Source organism: Dendrobates tinctorius, unplaced genomic scaffold (genome assembly GCF_039654945.1).
Source record: "Dendrobates tinctorius isolate UK_male_01 unplaced genomic scaffold, ASM3965494v1 ptg000126l, whole genome shotgun sequence".
Taxonomy (NCBI): domain Eukaryota; kingdom Metazoa; phylum Chordata; class Amphibia; order Anura; family Dendrobatidae; genus Dendrobates; species Dendrobates tinctorius.
Genome location: NW_027361794.1, coordinates 22,476,570 through 22,499,198, shown reverse-complemented (window position 1 = coordinate 22,499,198; position 22,629 = coordinate 22,476,570). Strand labels below are relative to the sequence as shown.

Sequence of the window (22,629 nt, the reverse complement as noted above, 5' to 3'; positions counted from 1 at the left end):
ACTTCACAAAGATGTGTATTTATACTTCCTCCCAATATTTTGTAAAATTCATTGCTATACCCATCATGGCCAGAATATTTAGAGAGCTTCAAGGAGCTGATAGTTTGGATGACTTCTGAAGGTGCTATAGGAGCGTTAAGGATTTGACTATGTTCCTTTGTTAGCAAAGGTGCCACTTCTGTTTGTATAAAGTTTAGAATATCATCCCTCTCTCTTTTCTCCGCTTTGTACAGGGAGACAAAAAATGATCTAAATTCCTCTACAATCTCCTCATTCTCTGTCAACACTCTGCCCTCTTTGGTCTGAATTTTGTGAATCTTTGTGACCTTTCTGTATGATCTAGTAAGAAATGCAAGTAATTTGCCAGGTTTATTGCTCCATTTAAAATTTTTTTTGCTTTTGGAGATCAATACTATAAGTTGCCCATTCATGAGCTAGTGCATCGGCTAATTCCTTTGCCTCGATATATTGTTTTTTCATGAGAGGTGAATTATTAAGTTTAAAATTTTTATATGCTAAAGATAAAGCCCTCTGCGCTGCCAGAGTCCGCTCCTGTAGCTGTTTTTTTTATGACATATATACGCAATTATTTGCCCTCTCAACACTGCTTTAGAGGTATCCTAGAAAAGAATTGGTGTTTCACAGTGTATTTGGTTATCAGATTTGTACATATCCCATGAGAATTGTATGAATTTTTTAAAATAATCTGAGTGATATAACTATGATGGAAACATCCATTTCCTATGAAAATAGATTGGGTAAAGGGGGTTTTACACTAAGCAATATCGCTAGCAATATCGCTAAAACGTCACTGGTTTTGTGACGTTATAGCGATATCACTAGCAATATCGCTATGTGTGATACTTACCAGCGACCGGCTCCCCCCGCTGTCCATCGCTGATCGCGCGAGAATGTCCGGCTCCATTTCTCGTCGTCTGCTTCCTGCTGAGACTTCCTGCTGTGACGACGAGCGACGCGTGGAGGCGGGCGGGAGGACGCAGGATCGCTGTGTGTGAATGGTAAGTATCGTGCGCTGCGTCGCTGCTGCATCGCTGTGAGATCTTTCTGTATGAAAGCTCACTAGCGATCATTTAGCGATGCACCAGCGATCCTGACCGGGTCGGATCGCTGGTTGGATCGCTGGTGCATCGCTAAATGTAAAAGGGCCTTTAGTTAGTTTTAGGCTGAACGTTATCGGTGCATGATCTGAGATATGCACATCCAGAATTTTGGTATGTGTGACTCTTGGCATGAGTGAGGGGACCAACAACCAGTAATCAATTCTAGCATGGGAGTTGTGAACATGTGAATAGTGTGAGTAATCTCTCTCAACAGGGTGTTGCACTCTCCAAACATCCAACAACCCAGGATGATCTAAAATAGATTGTATTAGTCTCCCTTGAGTAGGCATATGAGGAGATTGAGAACTAGATCTATCCATCTCGATGTCATGCACCTCATTAAAATTGCCACCCACAATCATATGGGAGGTGTCCCAACCCCTGATCTGTTTTAGCACATTAGCCTGAAAGTGCGGATCCGACGAATTTTACGCATAAATATTAATTACACTGTAGGTCGTCCCCTCTATAACTGTCTTAACGCAGACAAACCTCCCTGAAGGATCTTCTAACACATCCACTATCTCATGGCCAATATTCCTGTTTATCATAATAGCGACACCCCTCTGTTTTTTAGTAAAAGAAGCTTCTTCACATAACAAATTTTTGGCTGGAAAACACCGGATGGTTGCCCTTCACCCAGTGTGTCTCCTGCAAAAGTACAATATAAAAATTATCTCGATGCAATTTAATTTTTTTTTCGTTTTGACCGGGAATTTAGGCTATTGACATTCCAGGAACACCAAAGGAGAGATGTCACCATGGCCATTTTTTTACATATTGATATCTACCATTAACCCACTCAAGTGCGAGAAATATGATTAGATGTAACCGTTACATAATAATGGAATCCCTGCCCATACCAGCGAGTAGGCATTAGAATCCTTGGATTGTTGATTACCTGAAGTCGAATGCAGGGACCCTCTCCCGAAAAAACCTCCCCCTCCCACAAAATTTGTAACTGTGTGCCATATTCAACAATTCCCTTAAACTCGCATCCTAACGTTAGACGCAGAAGTAAAAATACAGCAAAAAACAACAACATAACAAATAGATGTCAGTTGACATCACCTTATGTGATTCATGGTATTGTCACTGAGTAAGCCACTCTGGATCTTGCTCACGGTGGTTTGAAAGTTTCCCGGACAACCTCCAGAGCCATCACCGGGTCATCAAAAGCCCAGCGTTTCCCAGGTAGGTTAAAGTGCAGAATCGTAGGATATTGTAGGCCGAACCTGATGTTTTTGTCAGCCAGCAACTTACACACCGGGTTGAAGGCCCTGCGTCTGGTCATCACCATGGCCGAATAGTCCTGAAACATCAGAACTTTGTGCCCTTTGTAGGATAGGTGCGCTTTCTTCCTGTAAGCAGTGAGTAAATGAATTTTCTCTTGAAAGTCAAGGATCTTGAATATCACCGGTCTGGGTCTGTCGTTGTCTTTTCCCTTCCGCAGGCCTATTCTCTCAACCGCCATTGAACCCGATGTTAGGTGAATGTCCAAGGCTTCCAGCAGCTACTCAGATGTTAATTTTAGTAATTTAGAGGGATGTATGGACTCCGGTAGTCCTATCAGTTTCAGGTTATTGCATCTAGATTGGTTTTCTAAATCGTCCACTTTGGATTGAAGCTCTGTGACGATTTTATGCTTTTCCCTTTAGACGTTCTGCCATTTCCCTGGTAACATCCTCCAAATCAGAGATACATTGTTCGACCTCATCCAGGCTAGTGCCCTATTAACTTGTGATATTATAGCATATATTGAGGTTTGAAGAGTGGCAAATCTAGAATCTATTTCGGGCATAAGGCTTCCATGATGGCATCCACTATTGAATGAGAAGTCTCGCTACTGGTATCAGATGCAGACTTAGGCGAGGATGAGTCTTGTTGGTTTTGAGACCAGGCCTGACCTCCTTTAGTTAGTTTGCCCACAAATTTATCCATACCCAGTGGCAATGGTGAAAAGATAGAAGGCTGTGAAGTCTCAGTTAAGAAATGTTACATTAGAATCTGCTGTGCAGCATGTAACTCCTATATGGAGCATACAGACTATTAATCTCTTGCTGTTGTCCTTTATTTATAGAGGTTAAATAACACTGAAAGTCAGAGAGGACTAATATAAACCTCTAAGTTGTAAACAAATTAATGTGCCACTGAGTGAGGACTTCACCTGGTTAAACCGCTGCTAAGGGGTTAATAAAATTAATATCAACTGTCCTCTAGGTCCTGTATTATGTCTGGTCTCGGAGGTAATCCCCGGAGGTAATGTGACTTCTTAGGCGGATTTAATTAAGCTCTGTAGAGGGGCCTCAGGGGTTAATCCCCTATCAGATAGACCTTGAGTGCTTTATTGCTTCTGTCACCTCTGAGGGATGATCAGTAACTAAAAACAATGCAGCTCATAGCCAGCATGTAGAGCAGAGATGCTGCTGAGGGCTGTGAGTGGCAGGGAGATGGCATCTGTTGTAGTTAACCCTTCTGCTATTGCCACTGCACTCACCTCCTTCAGGCCCAGATGCGATAACGGCCAGATATTCAGGGCTTCAATGTTTGTTTTTTTCCCCCAGGGGGTGTTTGCTAGTTATCTCGGGACTGCTTCCCTGTCTTCTAATCTAGGAGCAAGAGGATCAAGTGCCAGAGTGTCCCTCTATCTTCATCGTTCGCACACGGCAGGTATCAGGCTGCACAGCGTCTCCTGTGCCCGGAGCCTAGAGAGGCAGACCCGACAGACGAGCCCCCAGTCCAGGTATTCCCCCCCGTTGATTAACGCTCTTTCTCCGCTCACAAACGAAGAGATGGCCACGGATGAGAGAAGGCCAGCAGGGAGGTCTTCTAAAAGTGGCCATTCCTTGGCTCCACCTCCCGGAAGTCCTTTTGTTTTAACTTTATCCTTTTGTCAGCAAATGTGAGGAATGACTAGAGACAACCCTTTTACGAAGATCCAATTTTGCTTAAAACTATTCCAACATTATGAACATAAATAAGGCTTCTCCCCTATGTAACATCGCTGATGTTTATTAACAGCTGATTTCCAAGTAAAAAATTTCCCACATTAAGAAAATGAAAAAGGCTTCTCTTCTGTGTGACTAATCTGATGTCTAAAAAGAATCGATTTCCGGTTAAAACATTTCCCACATTCTGAACAGGTAAAAGGCTTCTCCTCTGTGTGAGTTCTATGGTGTTTAACAAGATGCTCTTTCCGGTTAAAACATTTCCCACATTCTGAACAGGAAAAAGGCTTCTCCCCTGTGTGACTGCTCTGATGTCTAATAAGATGTGCTTTCTGGTTAAAACATTTCCCACATTCTGAACAGGAAAAAGGCTTCTCCCCAGTGTGAGTTATTTGGTGTGTAACAAGAGTCAGTCTGTGACTAAAACATTTCCCGCATTCTGAACAGGAAAACGGCTTCTCCCCTGTGTGAATTCTCTGGTGACTAACAAGATCTGATTTCTGTTTAAAACATTTCCCACATTCTGAACATGAAAAAGGCTTCTCTTCTGTGTGAGTTCTCTGGTGACTAACAAGATGCTCTTTTCGGTTAAAACATTTCCCACATTCTGAACAGGAAAAAGGCTTCTCCCCTGTGTGAGTTCTCTGGTGACTAACAAGATCGGATTTCTTTTTAAAACATTTCCCACATTCTGAACATGAAAAAGGCTTCTCCTCTGTGTGAGTTCTCTGGTGATTAACAAGATGTTCTTTCCGGTTAAAACATTTCCCACATTCTGAACAGGAAAAAGGCTTCTCCCCTGTGTGAATTCTCTGGTGAGTAACAAAATGTGATTTCTGTGAAAAATATTTCCCACATACTGAACAGCAAAAAGGCTTCTCCCCAGTGTGAGTTATTTGGTGTGTAACAAGAGACAGTTTCTGACTAAAACATTTCCCACATTCTGAACATGAAAAAGGCTTCTCCCCTGTGTGAATTCTCTGGTGAATAACAAAATTTGATTTCTGTGCAAAATTTTTCCCACATTCTGAACATGAAAAAGGCTTCTCCTCTGTGTGCGTTCTCTGGTGAGTAACAAGATGCTCTTTCCGGTTAAAACATTTACCACATTCTGAACAGGAAAAAGGTTTCTCCCCTGTGTGAGTTCTCTGGTGACTAACAAGATCTGATTTCTGCTTAAAACATTTCCCGCATTCTGAACATGAAAAAGGTTTCTCTCCAGTGTGAGCTCTCTGGTGTCTAACAAGATCAGATTTATATTTAAAACGTTTCCCACATTCTGAACATGAAAATGACTTATTTGCTTTAGGAGCAGTTTGCTTTTTAATGCCTCTTTTGTGACTTTGATTTTCCTTAGTAGTCAGTAATGAATCAGAAGATGGGACGTCTTTCAAAGGATCAGATGACAGATCTTTGCTGTGAATGGATGGTGGTATATCTGGAGTAATAGCACTCACTTCACTTGTATCTTGTAGGATCTCAAGATCATCAGATTTAAAAATTGAGGATGTCAGCTGTCCTTGTGATCTCCTGGTACAGTCATCTGCTAAGATAAAAAAAATTATAAATTTTTAATAAAATATCCTTGCGTTTTATATTTTTTAACATTTCTACATAAACTGTCCATAAAAATAGCAAGCTATGTAAAAAACATTATTTACCAAGACAATGACAGTTCACAGTCTAATAGAAAACCTTATAGGATGAAGCAGTAGTGCATGGTGTTCAACTGTTTAGTTTCTTTTTATTCGATATTTGGGAGGCAAGAGTGAACAATCAATGCTATGTAGGCGAACATAATACCAATTCTCATCTCACAAAAAACAAGTCCCCACTCAGGCCCATCATCTGTCAATTGAAAATCAGAGGTTCCCACACTATTAGTGGCTCAAAGGCTGTTGAAAAGCAACAAGGTTTCTATAAACCAATCCAGCAATATCCGCTCTCACTTCTGAGCCTTGCAGTGTGCGCAAATAACATTTAGGATCCCTGTATTTAGCAATATTATAGTGAGAAGAATCCACCTAATTTATGGTGTGTGTCTCCTGGAGCACAATCTGGGCACTATGTGTGGGGTAATAAAATGGCAAATGTGTAATTTTCACTCTCCAGCATCCACTACGTGCTAACTTCCGGAAAGTGTCTGTGGAGTCAAAATATTCACTCCTCCTACACACGTGGTCAAAATTGTTGGTACCCCTCATTTAATGACAGAAAATCCCACAATGGTCACAGAAATAACTTGAATCTGACAAAAGTGATAATAAATCAAATCAATCAATCAAATCAAATTTATTATCGCCAAGTACATATTACATATATACAAGGAATTCTTTGTGGCAAAGAGGCAACATAATATATAACAACAGATACAACAAGTAACATCTAACAAGACAGATACAGTATATAGTCTACACATGACGATTTAATTGTTGAACAGAGAGTGGATAGAAGCTGTTCATATGGCGGTTGGTGCTGCATTTGGGGACTCTGAAGCGACGTCCTGAAGGGAGTAGTTGGAATGAGGAGTGTCCCGGGTGAGAGGGATCGGATGAAATTTTCAATGCGTGGGATCGAATACTCTTATCATAAAGATCCTGGATTTTAGGCAGGGGGGAACCTATAATTCTCTCTGCTGTTCTGAAAGTCCTTTGTAAGCGGAGTTTGTCATGCGCAGTGGCTCCCCCATACCAGACTATCAGAGAGGAACAAATCACAGATCTGATGACAGCATTAAAGAATAAGATCAGCAGATTCTTAGACAAACCATATCTTTTCAGCTGACGCAGGAAGAACATCCTCTGTTGTGCTTTTCTTATAACAGCATCCACGTTTTTCCCCCATTTAAGATCATGAGAGATGATAACACCAAGGAATTTGGTCTCTGTGACAAGTAAATAAGTAATAAATAAAGGACAAGTGTATATTCCAAACAGCGCTCAGAAATAGGAGGAAAGGTGTCCTCCTGCAGGATTTTGCGGTAAGTATACAACAATACTAACGCTAGAAGTAAAATCCCACTGCGAGAGGGTGTCCGTAATTTCACAAAAGTAGCAGTGTACTCCTGAAATAAATGTCAAAATACCACCACATGTATAAAGATGTTAATGCGTATGCGTGTAGTTATTCACAGAAGCTACAACTACTACTTTGGGTATAGGTTGCTAGAAAAGCTGGGTGCACTGATCCTGCTAACGTCAGGAAAGCTGGGTGCACTGTGTCCAGAGCCGCAGTGTACTTATACAATACATGTACCAGACTGCCACCACATGTGTATTAATGTTATTGCATATAATTAGACATAGAGGCTCAAACTATTACCAGGGTTTTGGTAGCTGGTAGCTAGAAGAGCTGGGTGCACTAATCTTGCTGTCGTTAGGAAAGCTGGGTGCACTGTGTCCTGCCTGTGTCAAGGAAGGGTGGCGCTATTTGTCTGTAGTGGGCACGGAGGTGTCCATCCATGTCAGCGTTGAGACACACGCGGCGCCGGTGGGTGGAGTCCGATGTCTCATCACGCTGAGACCGCCACCAGAGACACACGGCAATGCTGTAGAAGCCTTCCGGCCTGAAGGGAGTGGGTGGAGTTTGTTTATAATGTATCAGGTGGCTGATACAAAGTAACTAGGTTCTGTGAGCTCCTGGCACTGACCTCCATAAGTCCCTATGTATCAGCATGTAACTAAGGATTCCGGAGGCTTCATGGGGCTAAGTATGTTTAACAATAGTGTACACCAGATGCTGCCCCGGCCGGTGGCAGGTCTATGGAATATTATTGTCAAGTGACCCAAGCTGTATAACCGCGTATAATTGGATTTAGGTCAGGACTCATAGAAGGCCACTTCAGAATAGTCCAATGTTTTCCTCTTAGCCATTCTTGGGTGTTTTTTGCGGTGTGTTTTGGGTCATTATTCTGTTGCAGGACCAATGACCTGTGACTGTGACCAAGCTTTCTGACACTGGGTAGCACATTTACCTCTAGAATCCCTTAATAATCATGAGATTTCATTGTACCCTGCAAAGATTCTAGACACCCTGTGCCAGATATGCAGCAAAGCAGCCCCAGAACATAATATAGTCTCCTCCATGTTTCACAGTAGGGACAGTGTTCTTTTCTTGATATTCTTCATTAATCTGACTGTGAACATAGAGATGAGGAGCCTTGCCAAAAAGTTCCATTTTTGCCTCGTCTGTCCATAGGAAATTCTCCCAGAAGTTTTATGGCTTGTCAACATGTAGTTTGGCAAATTCCAGTCTGGCTTTTTTATGATTTTTTTTCAACAATGGTGTCCTCCTTGGTTGACTCCAATGAAGTCCACTTTGGCTCATACAACTACAGATGGTGCAATCTTAGGGGCCCATTACACATAGTGATATCGCTAGTAATATCGCTGTAACGTCACCGATTTTGTGACGACCCCTGCTATGTAACTGGTGAGATCTTCCTGTGTGGCAGCTCACTAGCGACCACTTAGCGATGCACCAGCGATCCGTATTGTTGTCGGGATCGCTGGTGCATCGCTAAGTGTAACGGTACCCTTACACTGATGTTCCTTGAGCTTGAAGTTCGCCTTTAATCTCCTAAGTTTTTCTGGGCTCTTTATTTACCATTCGTATTATCCGTCTCTTTAATTTGTCATCAATTCTCCTCCTACGTCCATGTCCAGAGAGGTTGGCTACAGTCCCGTGAAGCTTACATTTCTGAATAATATGTGCAACTGTAGTCACAGGATCATCAAGCTGCTTGAAGATGGTCTTATAACTTTTATCTTTAACATGTTTGTCTATAATTTTCTTTCTAATCTCCTGAGAAAACTCTTTCCTTCGCTTCCTCTTGTACATGTTGAGTGTGATACACACCATGTCACCAAACAGCACAGTGAGTAGCCCTATATACAGGCCCACTCACTGATTCCAAGATTGTAGACCTGTCATAAGCCAATATAGATCCATATGTACTCAGAGCCCCACAAAGCCCCACCCACAACCACGCCCACAGCCCCACCCCAGAGCACGAGAATCTCATTAACTGAAAACTACAAATAAAGATTAAACAACAACCACAAAACGAATTTCTTCACCAGGTATCAATGCAATCAGTATAATGTCGCTGACCTGATACTGTTTGCAGATAACGATGCACAATGCTGCTGGCAGGTTCATTTTAAATTTAGATCTTAGGATACTTTCACACTTGCTTTTTTTTTGCAGCGCGTTTTTCCCGCAAAAAAACGCATGGAAAAAACGCATACAAACATATACAAATGCTGCGTTTTTTTCAAGCATTTTTATGCGCATGCATGAAAAAAAACGCAGCGTTTTTATGCGTTTGTATGCGTTTTTACCGCGTTTGCGGTTTTTTCCAACATTAGTTGGCCTCACCAAAAAAATCAAGATAGGGTTAGGATTACACAAACCATGACTTTACTAACCCTAATCCTAACCCTTAACCAAATCATACTAACCCTAACCCCTAACCAAACCATACTAACCCTAACCCTTAACCAAACCCTACTTAACCCTAACCCAAACCCTAACCCCTAACTAACCCTAAACCCTAACCCTTAACCAAGCCATGCTAACCCTAACCCAAACCCTAACCCTAACCCCCCTTAACTAACCCTAACTCTAACCCAAACCCCTAATTTCCATTGTCTAACCAATGGTCAACAAAAAAACGCATGCGCAAAAAACCGCATACATGAGCATGCCAATGCGCATGTATGCGCACCCATAGACTTACAATGGGTGTCTTGCTGTAAAAAACGCAATCCGCGCGCATGCGTTTTTTTAGGCAAGTCGGACGCCCCAAAAATGCAACAGGATGCATTTTGTGCGCCCGAGCGCACACCACAAAAAAACGCATGTGCGTAAAAATGCATACAAACGCATGTGTATGCGCACATAAGCGCATCTCATGCAAAATATAGGGAAAAAAGCGCATGCATTTTTTAGCGCTAAAATACAGTGCAAAAAAATGCAAGTGTGAAACCAGCCTTAGGCATTTGGAAAAGGCCATGGAGAGCTTTTTTTAAGACTATCAGGGAGTTGCAGACTCACATAAGTGAGGCAGGCCAATCCCACCACAATCAAACTATCATACAGAATGAACAGGTAAAAAAAGACAGTATAAAAATTATGCTACATCCGCAACAACAATGCATGTGCGAGGGGAGAACTCCAACACTAAACCAGACTTGCACTCATTTATGGTGGACCATTGGCGCTACTATGAGTCATGACCAGAAGAGTAGAGAAAGTATTAGCACCCCTAATTTCAGGAGATATTGTGCAGTAATCCAAATTCCTTAGGATCAAAAACATAATGGAATTTATGATGTGGAGTGAATCTGTGGCGCCCCTGAGGGTTCAGTCGCCACTGAGGTACTGCACCTCAGCTAGAGGTGGTACTCCACTCTCAGGTAAGGAGGGGGCACTATGCAGAACCCACACATTTACATCCAACACTGTACCTCTCAGGGCCCGGGAGGAGCTAGGTAGAGTGTGTGGGTGGGGAAAGTAGAAGGGGAAGAGTCAGAGGGAGTTGTCATAGAAACAGGAGTCAGTTGGAAGGAAGTAGACAGTTGGTGCCAGGGACTGAAGGAGAGAGGAGCACGTCCCTACACTAGCATAGCGTGAGAGAATATAGGAGAGAAGGAAGGAGTCCTAGGGGCACGATAAGAGAGGAGTCCATCCATGGCACCCGAATCCATGCCGACAGCAGTCGGGTGGAGGGACCAGGTCGTAGTAGGGGACTGGCCCCACACTAGAGGAGAAACTGAGGACTCAGATAGCTAACCGGAGGCTGCGGTATCTGCATGTGCTGCAGCCACATCCTCACACAATCGCTGAAAAGGCAGCCGTATAGGATAAAGGCTTTTTCTGGCCTTTTGCTTCCCTTCCCACATTGTTCGAGCTACTAGAACAACATAGGAAGGGAAGCAAAAGGCCAGAAAAAGCCATACACCTGACAAATGCTATTGAGAACTCTGCTATTAGAAGTGGAAAGGAAGAACAAAGACAAAAGAATCTAAATAATACAAATATTGGAGAAAGAGAAACCAATCACAAACTAAAATGTTTCTATACTAATGCACAAAGCATGGGCAACAAACAAGGAGAATTGGAACTACTAACACAGGAAAAGAAATATGATGTCATTGGAATCACTGAGACTTGGTGGGACAATACACATGATTGGAATACAAGACTAGAAGGATACAACTTATTTGCAAAAAACAGACTTGATAAACGAGGAGGAGGTGTCGCATTGTATGTTAGAAACCGTATGTCTGCACAGAGATTGAAGCTTCAGAGACAGGGAGTTCTGTGGAAACTGTTTGTGTAAGAATACAAGGACAGAACAATGGAAAGGGCACCATTTTAGGCATTTACTACAGGCCGCCTGTGCAAGCTGAAGATATGGATGAGCTCTTTATGCATCAAATGGCCAAGTTCTCCAAAAACTATGACATAGTTGTCATGGGAGATTTCAGCTATCCAGTAGAGATGAGCGACTTTGCCTTTTTTCGGGTCAAGTCGGGTTTCGTGAAACCTGACTTTCGCAAAAGTCGGGTCGAACGAAATCGGCCGATTATCGTGAAAAGTTGAAGGCCGACTGAAACATGAAACCCAATGCAAGTCAATGGGGAAGCAAAGTCGGCAGGGAGTGGAGGACAGGAAACACACCTACAGTGACCTTTTGAATGCCAAAAACATCAATTCTGATTACTGAAGCTTTTCGACCTTAATTTACTTCATAATACTAGTTACGCATTGAAAAATGGGGGTTATTTGTCTAAATCTGTGGGGGGGGGGTAGGGCTGGCTCCAGGTTTTCATGTGCCCTGGGCCAAAGAGCGCTCCTTTAACACATAGCACAACTCATGATGCTCCAATACCGCAGAGAAATAGCGGCATAGTAGAATGAAAAATACTTCACTTTTTACATCTCATGACTGATATCCATTTTTAATAGCTCCAAAAATGGACAGTATATTACTCCATACAGTATTATGGCCACCGCATAGTGCGCTATACAGAGTAATGAGGCCCATATATTTCTCCATACAGAATCATTGGTCCCATATAATGTTTGAAACAGTATATGATGAGCTCCACATAATGCTACAGTATATGTTGGTCCCCATGGATGAAGCTCCACTGTTTTATGGGCGAAGGAGAGGTAAGTATTTCAACTTTGCAAGTGCTGTGATCCTGAGCAAGCAGGGGGGCCCACTTGTTGGCGATGGCAGTGGCACAGGGCCCCTCTAACAGTACGGCGGTGTGTGGCGGTGTGTCTGACGGCGGGTGGGGGTCCCACCGGCAGAGACACTTTTGCGTACTATGAGGGGCCCTGTGCCAGTGGCGTCGCCCATGAGTATGCCCCCCACCAGCTCAAGGAACCTGCACTTTCATCTGCACCTTCCTCTTTGTCACCGTGTAAGGTGGTATAGTTTGCGGGAAGGGGAACCTGAGTTTCCTCTGGGTCAGATTCTGGCTGTGTAGAGTGTGAGGGGAATGTAGTGGTCTGGGTCAATGTACCAGAAGAATCATCTAGCAGTGGCTGGGCATCAGTGCACTTGTGGTGTCCCCAGGAGTACGGTCGCCACAGTGGCATTACCTTCCTCCTAGGGAGTGTGATGTCATGCTTGGGAGCAACGAAGGATCTCTCTAGCAGTTAAACCAACACACAACACATTTCCCACTCCACGCCAGCAGGGAGACCTCTGAACATGACTGCTGAGGAGCTGCTCTCTGTGGTCGGGAGAAGGTAAGTTAGGCCATTCTGTGCAGGGAAGGGAAAGTGTGTGGACGTAAGAAGGGATGCTGGAGGATGAGCAGAGTTAAGGCTCACTCGTAGCTGGAGCGCATAGTCCGGATTCCGGTCTCTGAGTTTGTAGGGACACTGACGTTCCTGCAGCAGAATCCGGAGGAAGTAGCAGCTGTAAATGCTCTGTACCCAACTGAGGCTCGGAGGCCCCAGCATCGACGTGTGTGAGCCAGAAGGAAAAGGCTACGGCTGCCAGCCATACGAGAAAGTTCCAAAAGAGAGTTAACAGGGGGAACTTCATTGAACTCAGCACTGCGAGTACCTCAGATAAGCGCTAGAACGGAGGCCACACTACCTATCTGCAGAGAGAGAAATCCAAATTGGCTTCCAGGCTGACCAACTCCTTCTCCATCTGTACTCTGGGTCCTGGACAGCACCTACCAAGTACAGGTAAGGAACTGCACGACTGTGTCTGTCATCTTTCTCCTGCGCCTGGCGCACGGCTCAGCTACATCCTGCACTGCACACCATCTCCCAACTCCTTCATCTGCCCTGCGACTATTGCCCTACCTGTGCAGGTCTTCTACATCTTAGCTGCACCACAACATCTGTCCCACAGAAGCGACACTGCAGCGCTGGTCAATCTAAACAGAAACCAGAGGTGGCGTCACGTATCATTCACCTATAAACGTAATTCACCCCTTTGCATGGACACCCAGGGCCACGGAACGGGTCACCACCACCATGACACGTCCCTGTGAGACACTGACCCAGTACCAATTAACCCCACTGCCCTGGCTGGCCACCCACACTCCATGTCAGATTCATCTTGGACTGGGGAATTCACGATTTGACTTGATAACCCAGGCATGGTATGATAGAAAGAGCTACATGGACTAATGTGAAGTGTGGCCTGCTGCCTCATTTAGTTTGGGTGGGGGTGCAGGACACAAGTAAAGGGGTTCTTCCTGACCAGGAGCCAGTACTTGACCACTCCGTGCTTGCATTTTTTGAAACTCCAGAAGAGGCGGGCATATTTGATGGAGTCTGTTTCGGCAATGTAAGCCAAAACCAGTTCCTCATGATCCACCTTTAAAAGTGGTTAACCTACTCCCAGAAAAGGTATCATTCCAGGCGTTCCGGAGCCAGACCATGACGCAGGCTCAACACCTCCTGCCTTAGCTGCTATTGTGCTTTTGCCACTACCAGCAGATGTACCACCACCATCATCACCAGCTGGCCCCCCGCGCCCACGTCCGCGGCCTCTTCCATCAAACTTCAAAATTTTGCACAAAATAGTCACAAAATAGCATCAGATATATGGCACTGCATCAGAAATGTACAGCTCTATTCAGTCAAAGGATAATTGTCAATCTCCATATATATTCCATCAGTCACACAGAGACGCTCACAGGCTCAGTATGGATTAGACAAGAATATAAAAAGTAGACAAAGTGTACAGTATCATCAGATAGCAGGTATATATAGCATAGTTTAAACATTAACAATGTATGTCTATATATCAGGAGTAGTGTTGAGCCACCACGCTAGTGTTTTGGTTCATCACACAGGAGGCAAGTTTGTCGAATGTTCGTCGAACCCCATTGAAAACAATGGCAGGCAAACACAAACACATACAAACACATAGAAAACAATTACAAAACTTCTTAAAAGGTGTCCCAAAGCAGAGAAAATGCTCAGAAGACAAAAATTACATATGGAAAAGGGCAACTACATTTAGAAAAGAGGTGGAGGAGTAAAAGGAGGAGGTGGAGGAGACACAGATATAGGCTTTGAAAAATGAGGATGAATGAATTCATGGAGATCAACATCCAACACTGTGGAGACACCATCACATTTTTCTCAACGCAGTGATTCTAGGGCAATGCCCCCACCCTTATGGGAAATATGTAAATATATGCAAAACACAAGCCGTGGAGACACCACCACATGTTTCTCAACGCAAGCAATGACTAGCCAGGTCTTTCCCCAGGAGGGAACAACCACGGGAAGGGCAGTCTCCAATGAAGGAAACCACCTATGCCAAAACATGGTATCCATCCACAGACAGCTGTTTCGGGGTATTGCCCCTCATCAGTGTGGAGTAGGAAACTGGCCAGTAGGAGCAATGCCTAGTAGAAGACTGTGAAAAATGAGGATGAATGAACTCATGGAGATCAACATCCAACACTGCGAAGACACCATCACATGTTTCTCAACGCAGTGAATCTAGGGCAATGCCCCCTCCCTTATGGGAAATATGTAAATACATGCAAAACACAAGCCGCGGAGACATCACCACATGTTTCTCAACGCAAGCAATGACTAGCCAGGTCTTTCCCGTGCCCTTCCCGTGGTTGTACCCTCCCGGGGAAAGGTCTGCCTAGTCATTGCTTGCGTTGAGAAACATGTGGTGGTGTCTCTGCGGCTTGTGTTTTGCATATATTTACAGATATAGGCTTGTCATTCCCTTATGAAGTCAAGAAAGGCTGGAATAAAAATGTAAAATACCAACCAAAAAAAAAAAAAAAATTCTGAAATCGAACACAATCATATACCGTCGGACTTCCCACCAATAAATTATGCCAACTGGCGATCGGGCGGCGTTATTCCCACGAACCTCCAAACAGTGTCCATGAAGGCAAAGTGTTTGCTTTCCGGGGGCAGTATGATTGCAAAGCTGAACCTTAAAGGAATGTCCAAAAGGGCACCACAAGGAGTGGAGCCTGCGGCTTAATTGGAATCCACCCGGGAAACCACAACCATGCCACCTCAAGAAAAGATGCACATATTGAAAGCATTGTCGATTGTGTGTGTGGTGTGGTATGTCCATTTGTAGTTGTGCTAGCAAGTTGTCAGCTTTATTCCGTTAACGAACGAGACTCCGGCATGCCCCCGCGGTACGCTTCAAGCTTACTAGAGGGATACGCGAGGCTCTGGCACTATCATGGTCTATCATGGCGTTACATGTACGGGACTGCATGCGCGCTACACTGAAAGGACCAGCTTTTGTCGCTTACAGGTGCAGATAACCAGCAGAAGACCGTTAGTGATGGGGATCTGTGATTCCAATTATTCCCCGCGAATGATGATTTCCCAGTAAGTGCAGGTCAACCGCAATTCCTGAATTAGGCCTAACCGGAATTCCTGAAAAAATGCAAAAAATTACGTGTCCAAACCACAGTTGCTGTAGCTTGCTTAACAGCTCGGCAGCCGTTCTCAGGCCCAGTATGGATTTGACAAGATTCTAGAAAGTTGATAAAGGGTACAGTTTCACCGGGTAACACATATATATGTAGCATAGTTTACGCATTAAAAACTTATGTCTATAGATCAGGAGGCAGGCTCAGACGGTCTCAGGCCCAGTATGGATTAGACATGATTGGACAAAGGTGAGAAAGGGTACCGTATCACAGGATAACAGGTATGTATAGCATAGTTTACACATTAAAAACGTAGGTCTATATATCAGGAGGCAGGCTCAGACGGTCTCAGGCCCAGTATGGATTAGACGTGATTGGACAAAGGTGATAAAGGGTAACGTATCACCGGATTACAGGTATGTATAGCATAGTTTACACATTAAAAACTGTTAAGGGGAGAATATATGGCATATGAATATATATCAAAATGAAATGTATAATGATTGCTTTTACTGAACTTGTATTAAGTGCCTACTTGTTCTTTAATTTAATTCTTGTCAATAAGCTGACCATCAGCAAGGATGATGTGATTAATGAATGGAAACTGCAATGTACCAGCGAGTATCAAGCTCCACAGCTGTCGCTTCTCACAGAAATCAAACAGTGTTGGCCAAATCAAACCTATTAGCTAGATATGGTGTACTTTGTTTTCTGCATAAATACTCTGCATTTTCCAGCTAATAAACCAGAAATCATTTTGATACAATTGCTTGCATTTGTGTCTGATTTCCCGGCTGGAACACATTGCAATTTGAAAGCAGACAATTAGGAAGGGTCTCACCCTAGTGGGACAACTTCAACAGTGGCGCCCAACGTGGGGCTCGACGATCACCCAGACGATCACAGCCGCAAAAACATCTCCTCCCAGGACGGATGTCTTCAGAGGGATGGGACTGCAGCCCAAAAACCAGGTGAGAAAATATATAATCTCACCTACCCTTCTGTATTCACGTCCGGGCTGGGATGAGATAGTCGTCTGTCTTCTCTGAACATTCAACTGACCACATCTGAAAGTCCTGAGCCTACGAACCCGGTCAGATATGTATAATTCTTTAATTGTCTGTATTTGTGCACATTGACTAACCTAGCCAATCGAGAAGGTGTGTCTAGTATCTGTTGGAAAAGCCATCCCATACTGCACTAGGGCTACTAGAATAATACAGTACGGAGTACGGAGGGGGGTGTTTTATGGGGCAATCGCCCTGGTTCCGACCTTAGACGGTCGAAGAAACTATTTACACATACACAGGTGCTCACGTCCGGCCATACGCCCCTTAGTACAAATTGGGGTTGGTGACGTGACTGACACGGCAGATATATATACTGTATTATATATATATATATATATATATATATATATATATATATATATATATTTTACAAAAGGAAAGAGGCGATTGCTAAACCCCCCTCACTGTGATATTAAGTACAGAAGCAAAGTTGATCATTAACAGTACTGCCGCTTTCTACAGTGACAAAGGTCAGCTCTAGTTGCCTTGGTAACAAGAACAGTGAAGGGATACGTTAACGATTACGGGACTACTCAAAATAGTCTCATGTCCTGCCCTTGCTGTGCACAGACTTTAGGGGAAGAGTCTTGAGGAGATCATTTGCATATTCCCAGTGCCTTCTGGGATAAGTGAAGAGTCTCCGCGAGCTCAACGATCACTGGGGTTTGGCCGTTGCAGCTGAAAAGAGGAAATCGGAAAAACCGCGCGCCTATCGAATTTTGGCTCATCTTTCATCGTTTTTAAGAAGTCTCAAGATGGAAGAGGCCAGGAGCCATTTGGTGAGCTGCATTTCTTGCTACATGTTCACAGATTTACCAGTGGAAAAGCCAAACTTCACATGCCACAAATGCAAGCTTGTGTCCCTGTTGGAGGAAAAGTTGCAAAATCTCGAAGAGAGGTTAGCTACGTTGAAGATCATTAAGGAAAGTGAAGAGTTCTTGGACAGAGCAGAATTATCTCTTCATGTTACAGAAAGAGAAGAAATTCGAAGTGCACCTGAAGAAACAGAGGAATGGAGACATGTGACCCAGAGAAGCAGGAGGATCAGGAGGCAGTCAGCACCCATACTGCTCAGAAACCAGTGCCAGGCTCTCACGCAGGAAAATGATGAAGAAATACATCAGGATAAGACTTTGCCAACAAACAGCAACCTTGTACGCCTTCAGAGTCCTCCTGGATGGAGAAAGAAAAATGTTGTGAAGAAGAAACGGAGAGTGGTGGTCATGGGGGATTCCCTGTTGAGAGGAACAGAGGCCGCTATCTGCAGACTGGATATAACTTCAAGAGAAATGTGCTGTCTTCCAGGTGCAAAAATTAAAGATGTGTCTGACAGGATATCAGGACTCTTCAGACCTACAGATGACTACCCATTCCTGCTACTACATGTGGGGACAAATGACACTGCAAGAAACGACCTGGAAACCATCTGCAGAGACTTTGAAGACTTAGGCAAGAAAGTGAAAGAACTGGGAGCGCAGGTGGTCTTCTCTTCCATCCTCCCAGTGGATGGCCATGGAACAAGGAGGTGGAATAAGATTCTGCAGGTGAACAACTGGCTACGTCGATGGTGCCGCACCACATTTTAAAAAATACATCAACAAACTGGAGCAAGTTCAGAAAAGAGCGACCAGAATGGTGACCGGTCTGCAAACCCTGTCTTATGAGGAAAGGTTGCAGGATTTGGGAATGTTTAGTTTGCAAAAGAGAAGACTGAGAGGAGACTTAATAGCTGTCTACAAATATCTAAAGGGCTGTCACATTGTAGAAGGATCAACTTTATTCTTATTCTTATTATTCTTAACTTATTCATGGAGAGAGAATTCCTTGAATGGTAATTGCTTTAATTTGTACAGATATCTCTGGTAGTGTGAGATCAAAGTCCATTGTTACTTTTTAGTTAATGTTTTACTAACGTCACTGCATTTTTCTGTGAGACAGGATTGAAATGTTTTTTAAAGCAAAGGTGTTACGGAAACAGATATTCTAGTAATTTATCTGGTATTGTTAGACTGCGCAGTTTCTGGATACACAAGAATTGTGAAATACCCTGGTGGTACTCCCTATATCACTGTGTTCAAGATAGCAAGACATCACAAAATATTCAGAATTGAGAGTCCTCAGCGGGACATCACAATATCACTGAAGACCCCTTTACTCGGACATAAGGAGTACATACAGCTTTCACAGTCACATATCCAACTGTTCACATATCTAACTGAACTTGTCTCAAGAGATAAGACACACATGTCCCTCAGACACACTCAGAATACAGATGATAGAATGGGTGGGAGTAGTCAGTCAACACCTATAAGACAAAAACGAATCATAGCGGAGCGAAGAAAGAAAATGTATGTTAAGAAACCTCCGATCTCGAAGGGAAGAGGATTAGATAAGAAGGAACGGAAGAATGTGTTAATGAGTAGAGAGCAGAGTCCCAGCCTCAGGTACTTTGAGGTCTTACAGGACCCTGAAGCATTTTATAAGATGGTAAGGAAAGTTAGAAGAAAGAGATGGGGAAAGGAGTATGACAAGGTTCCTGGATTTTATGCCAAGCAGGCGTCTACGGGAAAAGTGTCAGTTGCAACATCTGCATTGCAGTCATTAATACCTCCTATATACATTCCCGATAGCTGGACATGTGCCAGATGTCAAATGCAGAATATCGTGAGACTTGTTCTAACTGTTAGATGACCAACCCAAATAGCCCTACCTTCTTTCCAACTATCTATATAGATGGCACACCTTATGCTACATCCTGTCCAGCATCCACTATAGCTCCATTAATTAATTCAGCCTATGAAAAGAATAATGAAGAGAAAGATGAACATGACATGGAGATACATGACCAAGCACATCAGGGAAGACGTGAATCAATAAGCTCAGACTGATAGTCTACAGCATCCATCGCTATATGGTGAGGGGACATCATCATCATCTTTTAAGCATCAAAGCTTAGACTCTCGTGCACAATCTACCCACACAAGAACTCCTCGAGATATCAGGTGATAGATACCCTAGTGAGCAGCTTGCCAGACCCAGTGCAAGATCCCATGCCATTTTACAAAAGGATGAGTCAAAATGGCATATGAGTCAAATACAGAAGACACACTCTGCCTCATGGACAGTTTTAGAAAGGCTCGCTCAAATTACAGCAGGATATTCCCTTTTGCCAAGGATGCGACTAGCTCTTGAGCCCGACAACCTCCATGTAGAATGTACTTACCCATGAAAGTACATATACTCTTACAGCCCACAAAAATACAAGAAAGAAACAACACCTCTCGCCCAGATAGAGGTTGGGGATTCTCCTCTCAAATTCCTGGTGGGTCTCTATGCAGCCAGAAACGTAATCAGGGACATTGACTTACCCGCTGCAGAAGTATATGGTCTCTTCGCTTTACAGGACATACCTGTACATCATGTACACGTTGAACTGATGGCCCTGATCCCAGACTCACTACGGGCACGAGGCCCGGAAGAGATCGGCAGGCTCAAAGTCCAGACTGTGGAACTGAAGCCAGGAGCACTGCTATCAAGGAAACTGTAATACCCATCGTCCATTTCACAATCTGCAATTATTCCCATTAAGTTCTCCATGATACATGACTTGTGTGCTGTCAATGAAGACACAGTACTGGACCCCACTATGGTTTACAGTGATTGACCTGGCCCGATGCCTTCTTCAGTTTACCCCCTACATGCTGCAAGCCAGTACCTGTTTGTGTTCACACATGAGAGTCGGCAATATACTTGGACTATGATGCCTCACAGGGCACAAAATAGCCCCTCTATGTTTTCCCAAGCCATGATGACAGTCCTGGAACCCTGGAAGATGACTGTCCTACTGTCGTCCTCCTACAATAATGCCTCTCTAACCATGTAATCCCTTTTATACCTACCTAAAGGCTAACCAAGGAGGCCATTGATTGGTTTTATATGATAATCTGCAATCACATCTCTCCAGCTGTAGAACTGCCAGGCTATAACGAACTGTTCTGTCTGTTTGTCATATTGAAGCCTGACCAAGCAACTGGATTCCTGACACAGCTTCACAGAGGAAGACAAAACCCTCCTGGCTACTACTCTCCCAGACTTGACCCAGTGGCTCATGGAGTCTCAGCCTGCATGAGAGCCGAGTTTGCAACCCACCTGTGCTGGACAAGGCTTCTGACATTATTATGCGTCACAGTTGAAGGTCCTGGCCCAAAGCACCTGTTTGCCACCTACATCTGCAATGCCCTACTCTGCTTCCGGACAACGTCACCATCTCCAGATGTGCTGTCCATAACCCATCTACTCTCCTACCTCTTGCCAAAGGGGGAGAGGGTGAACACCACATCTCTGACACACCAGTGGAAGAGGTAGTCGACTCTAAAATGGCTCAACACGATTGTCTCGCTGTCATGAGGCAAGAAAACATCTGGAAGATCCTGATCTGATGCTCCTTGAGGATAGACCAAGGTATGCAGACCACACTGCCTCCACGCAAAGGCAGGACTGCAGGCCTTGACAGAAGCATACAAGAGGTCCACTCAACATGAAGCTATGACCAATCTAGAGGGAAAGAGACGTCATCACGGCTAACGGAATGCCAGTCAAACACCACAAAGCCATAGAAGGACTAATGGAGTCCTTGTTGATGCCAGGAAGAGTTGCGGTGGAAAAAGGTAAAGACACACACTGGAGACACCTCAAGGGAAGCAGTGGGCAGCAGACTAGCTGAAGTAACAGCAAAAGAACCAGCAGTGACACCACTTGACATAGAAACATCTCATCTATACTCTAATATGGATCCAGAAACAGAGGGAAAGGGATAACCCTGGGGGAAAAATATAATGAAACATATTTCAACAGTTAGAGAAGAAGTGAAAGCCCTGCTTGCAAGCTTACAATCTATAAGGAAATCTATTATACTACATGGATGACTATGGAGAAGCAAGCATTCAAAGAAGAAAAGAAGAAATGGACCCAAGATGAAGCTACACAGGATGAAATACACCTAAGGATGAACAAGGAAAATTTAAGGCCTCGAACAAAAAACCCTACATACTTGCTGCTGGACAGGAAACAGGGGAGTCATAGCATAAGAGTTTTAGTCTTTCCCTTGGGTCACACACACACACGCAAGCACACATACGTGACCCACACACATGCACACACAGACTAGCAGGTCCAACAAAACTCAGCCCTATAAGATCCTACTTGTAAATATTCACAGTTTAGGATTATACTTTGCTCACTATAGTTGTCTATATGCAGACTAAGTTTATTGTTAAGCTAAATAAAACATGTGACTAAAATTTGTACTCAAGTTCTCTCCATCCCAGATCCTGAAGACCTAGGAGCCCACCGGATCCTGCCCGATGACTGAGTCTTCATCACCAAGAGGTTCAACAGACGTACCCTTGAACCTAGAGATGACAGCCCATTCAGAGTCCTGTCAACTATCACAGCAGTCCATGGGTCCACGCTTCCCACTGCAAGGAGATGCCAGATCCAGAGTCCAGTGGCGGCGGCCACTCGTCATCCGTCTGGCACTTATCCTTTTCCTAGCCCAAGGGGTAGTCAGTCACCAAGG

The 22,629-nt window shown here is 43.9% G+C and overlaps 1 protein-coding gene across 10 annotated transcripts in view; it reads right to left on the bottom strand.

The window, feature by feature from the left end:
• Positions 1-22,629, bottom strand: part of LOC141047087 (uncharacterized) — a 503,667-nt gene that overhangs the window by 135,156 nt on the left and 345,882 nt on the right. For 9 of the 10 annotated variants that reach the window (XM_073542037.1, XM_073542039.1, XM_073542036.1 and 6 more), the window contains one exon: positions 5,527-5,615. In XM_073542037.1, coding sequence (XP_073398138.1) covers positions 5,527-5,615 — 89 coding nt within the window. The remainder of the gene's footprint in view (positions 1-5,526; positions 5,616-22,629) is intronic. The other variant, XM_073542046.1, reaches the window with a different exon arrangement.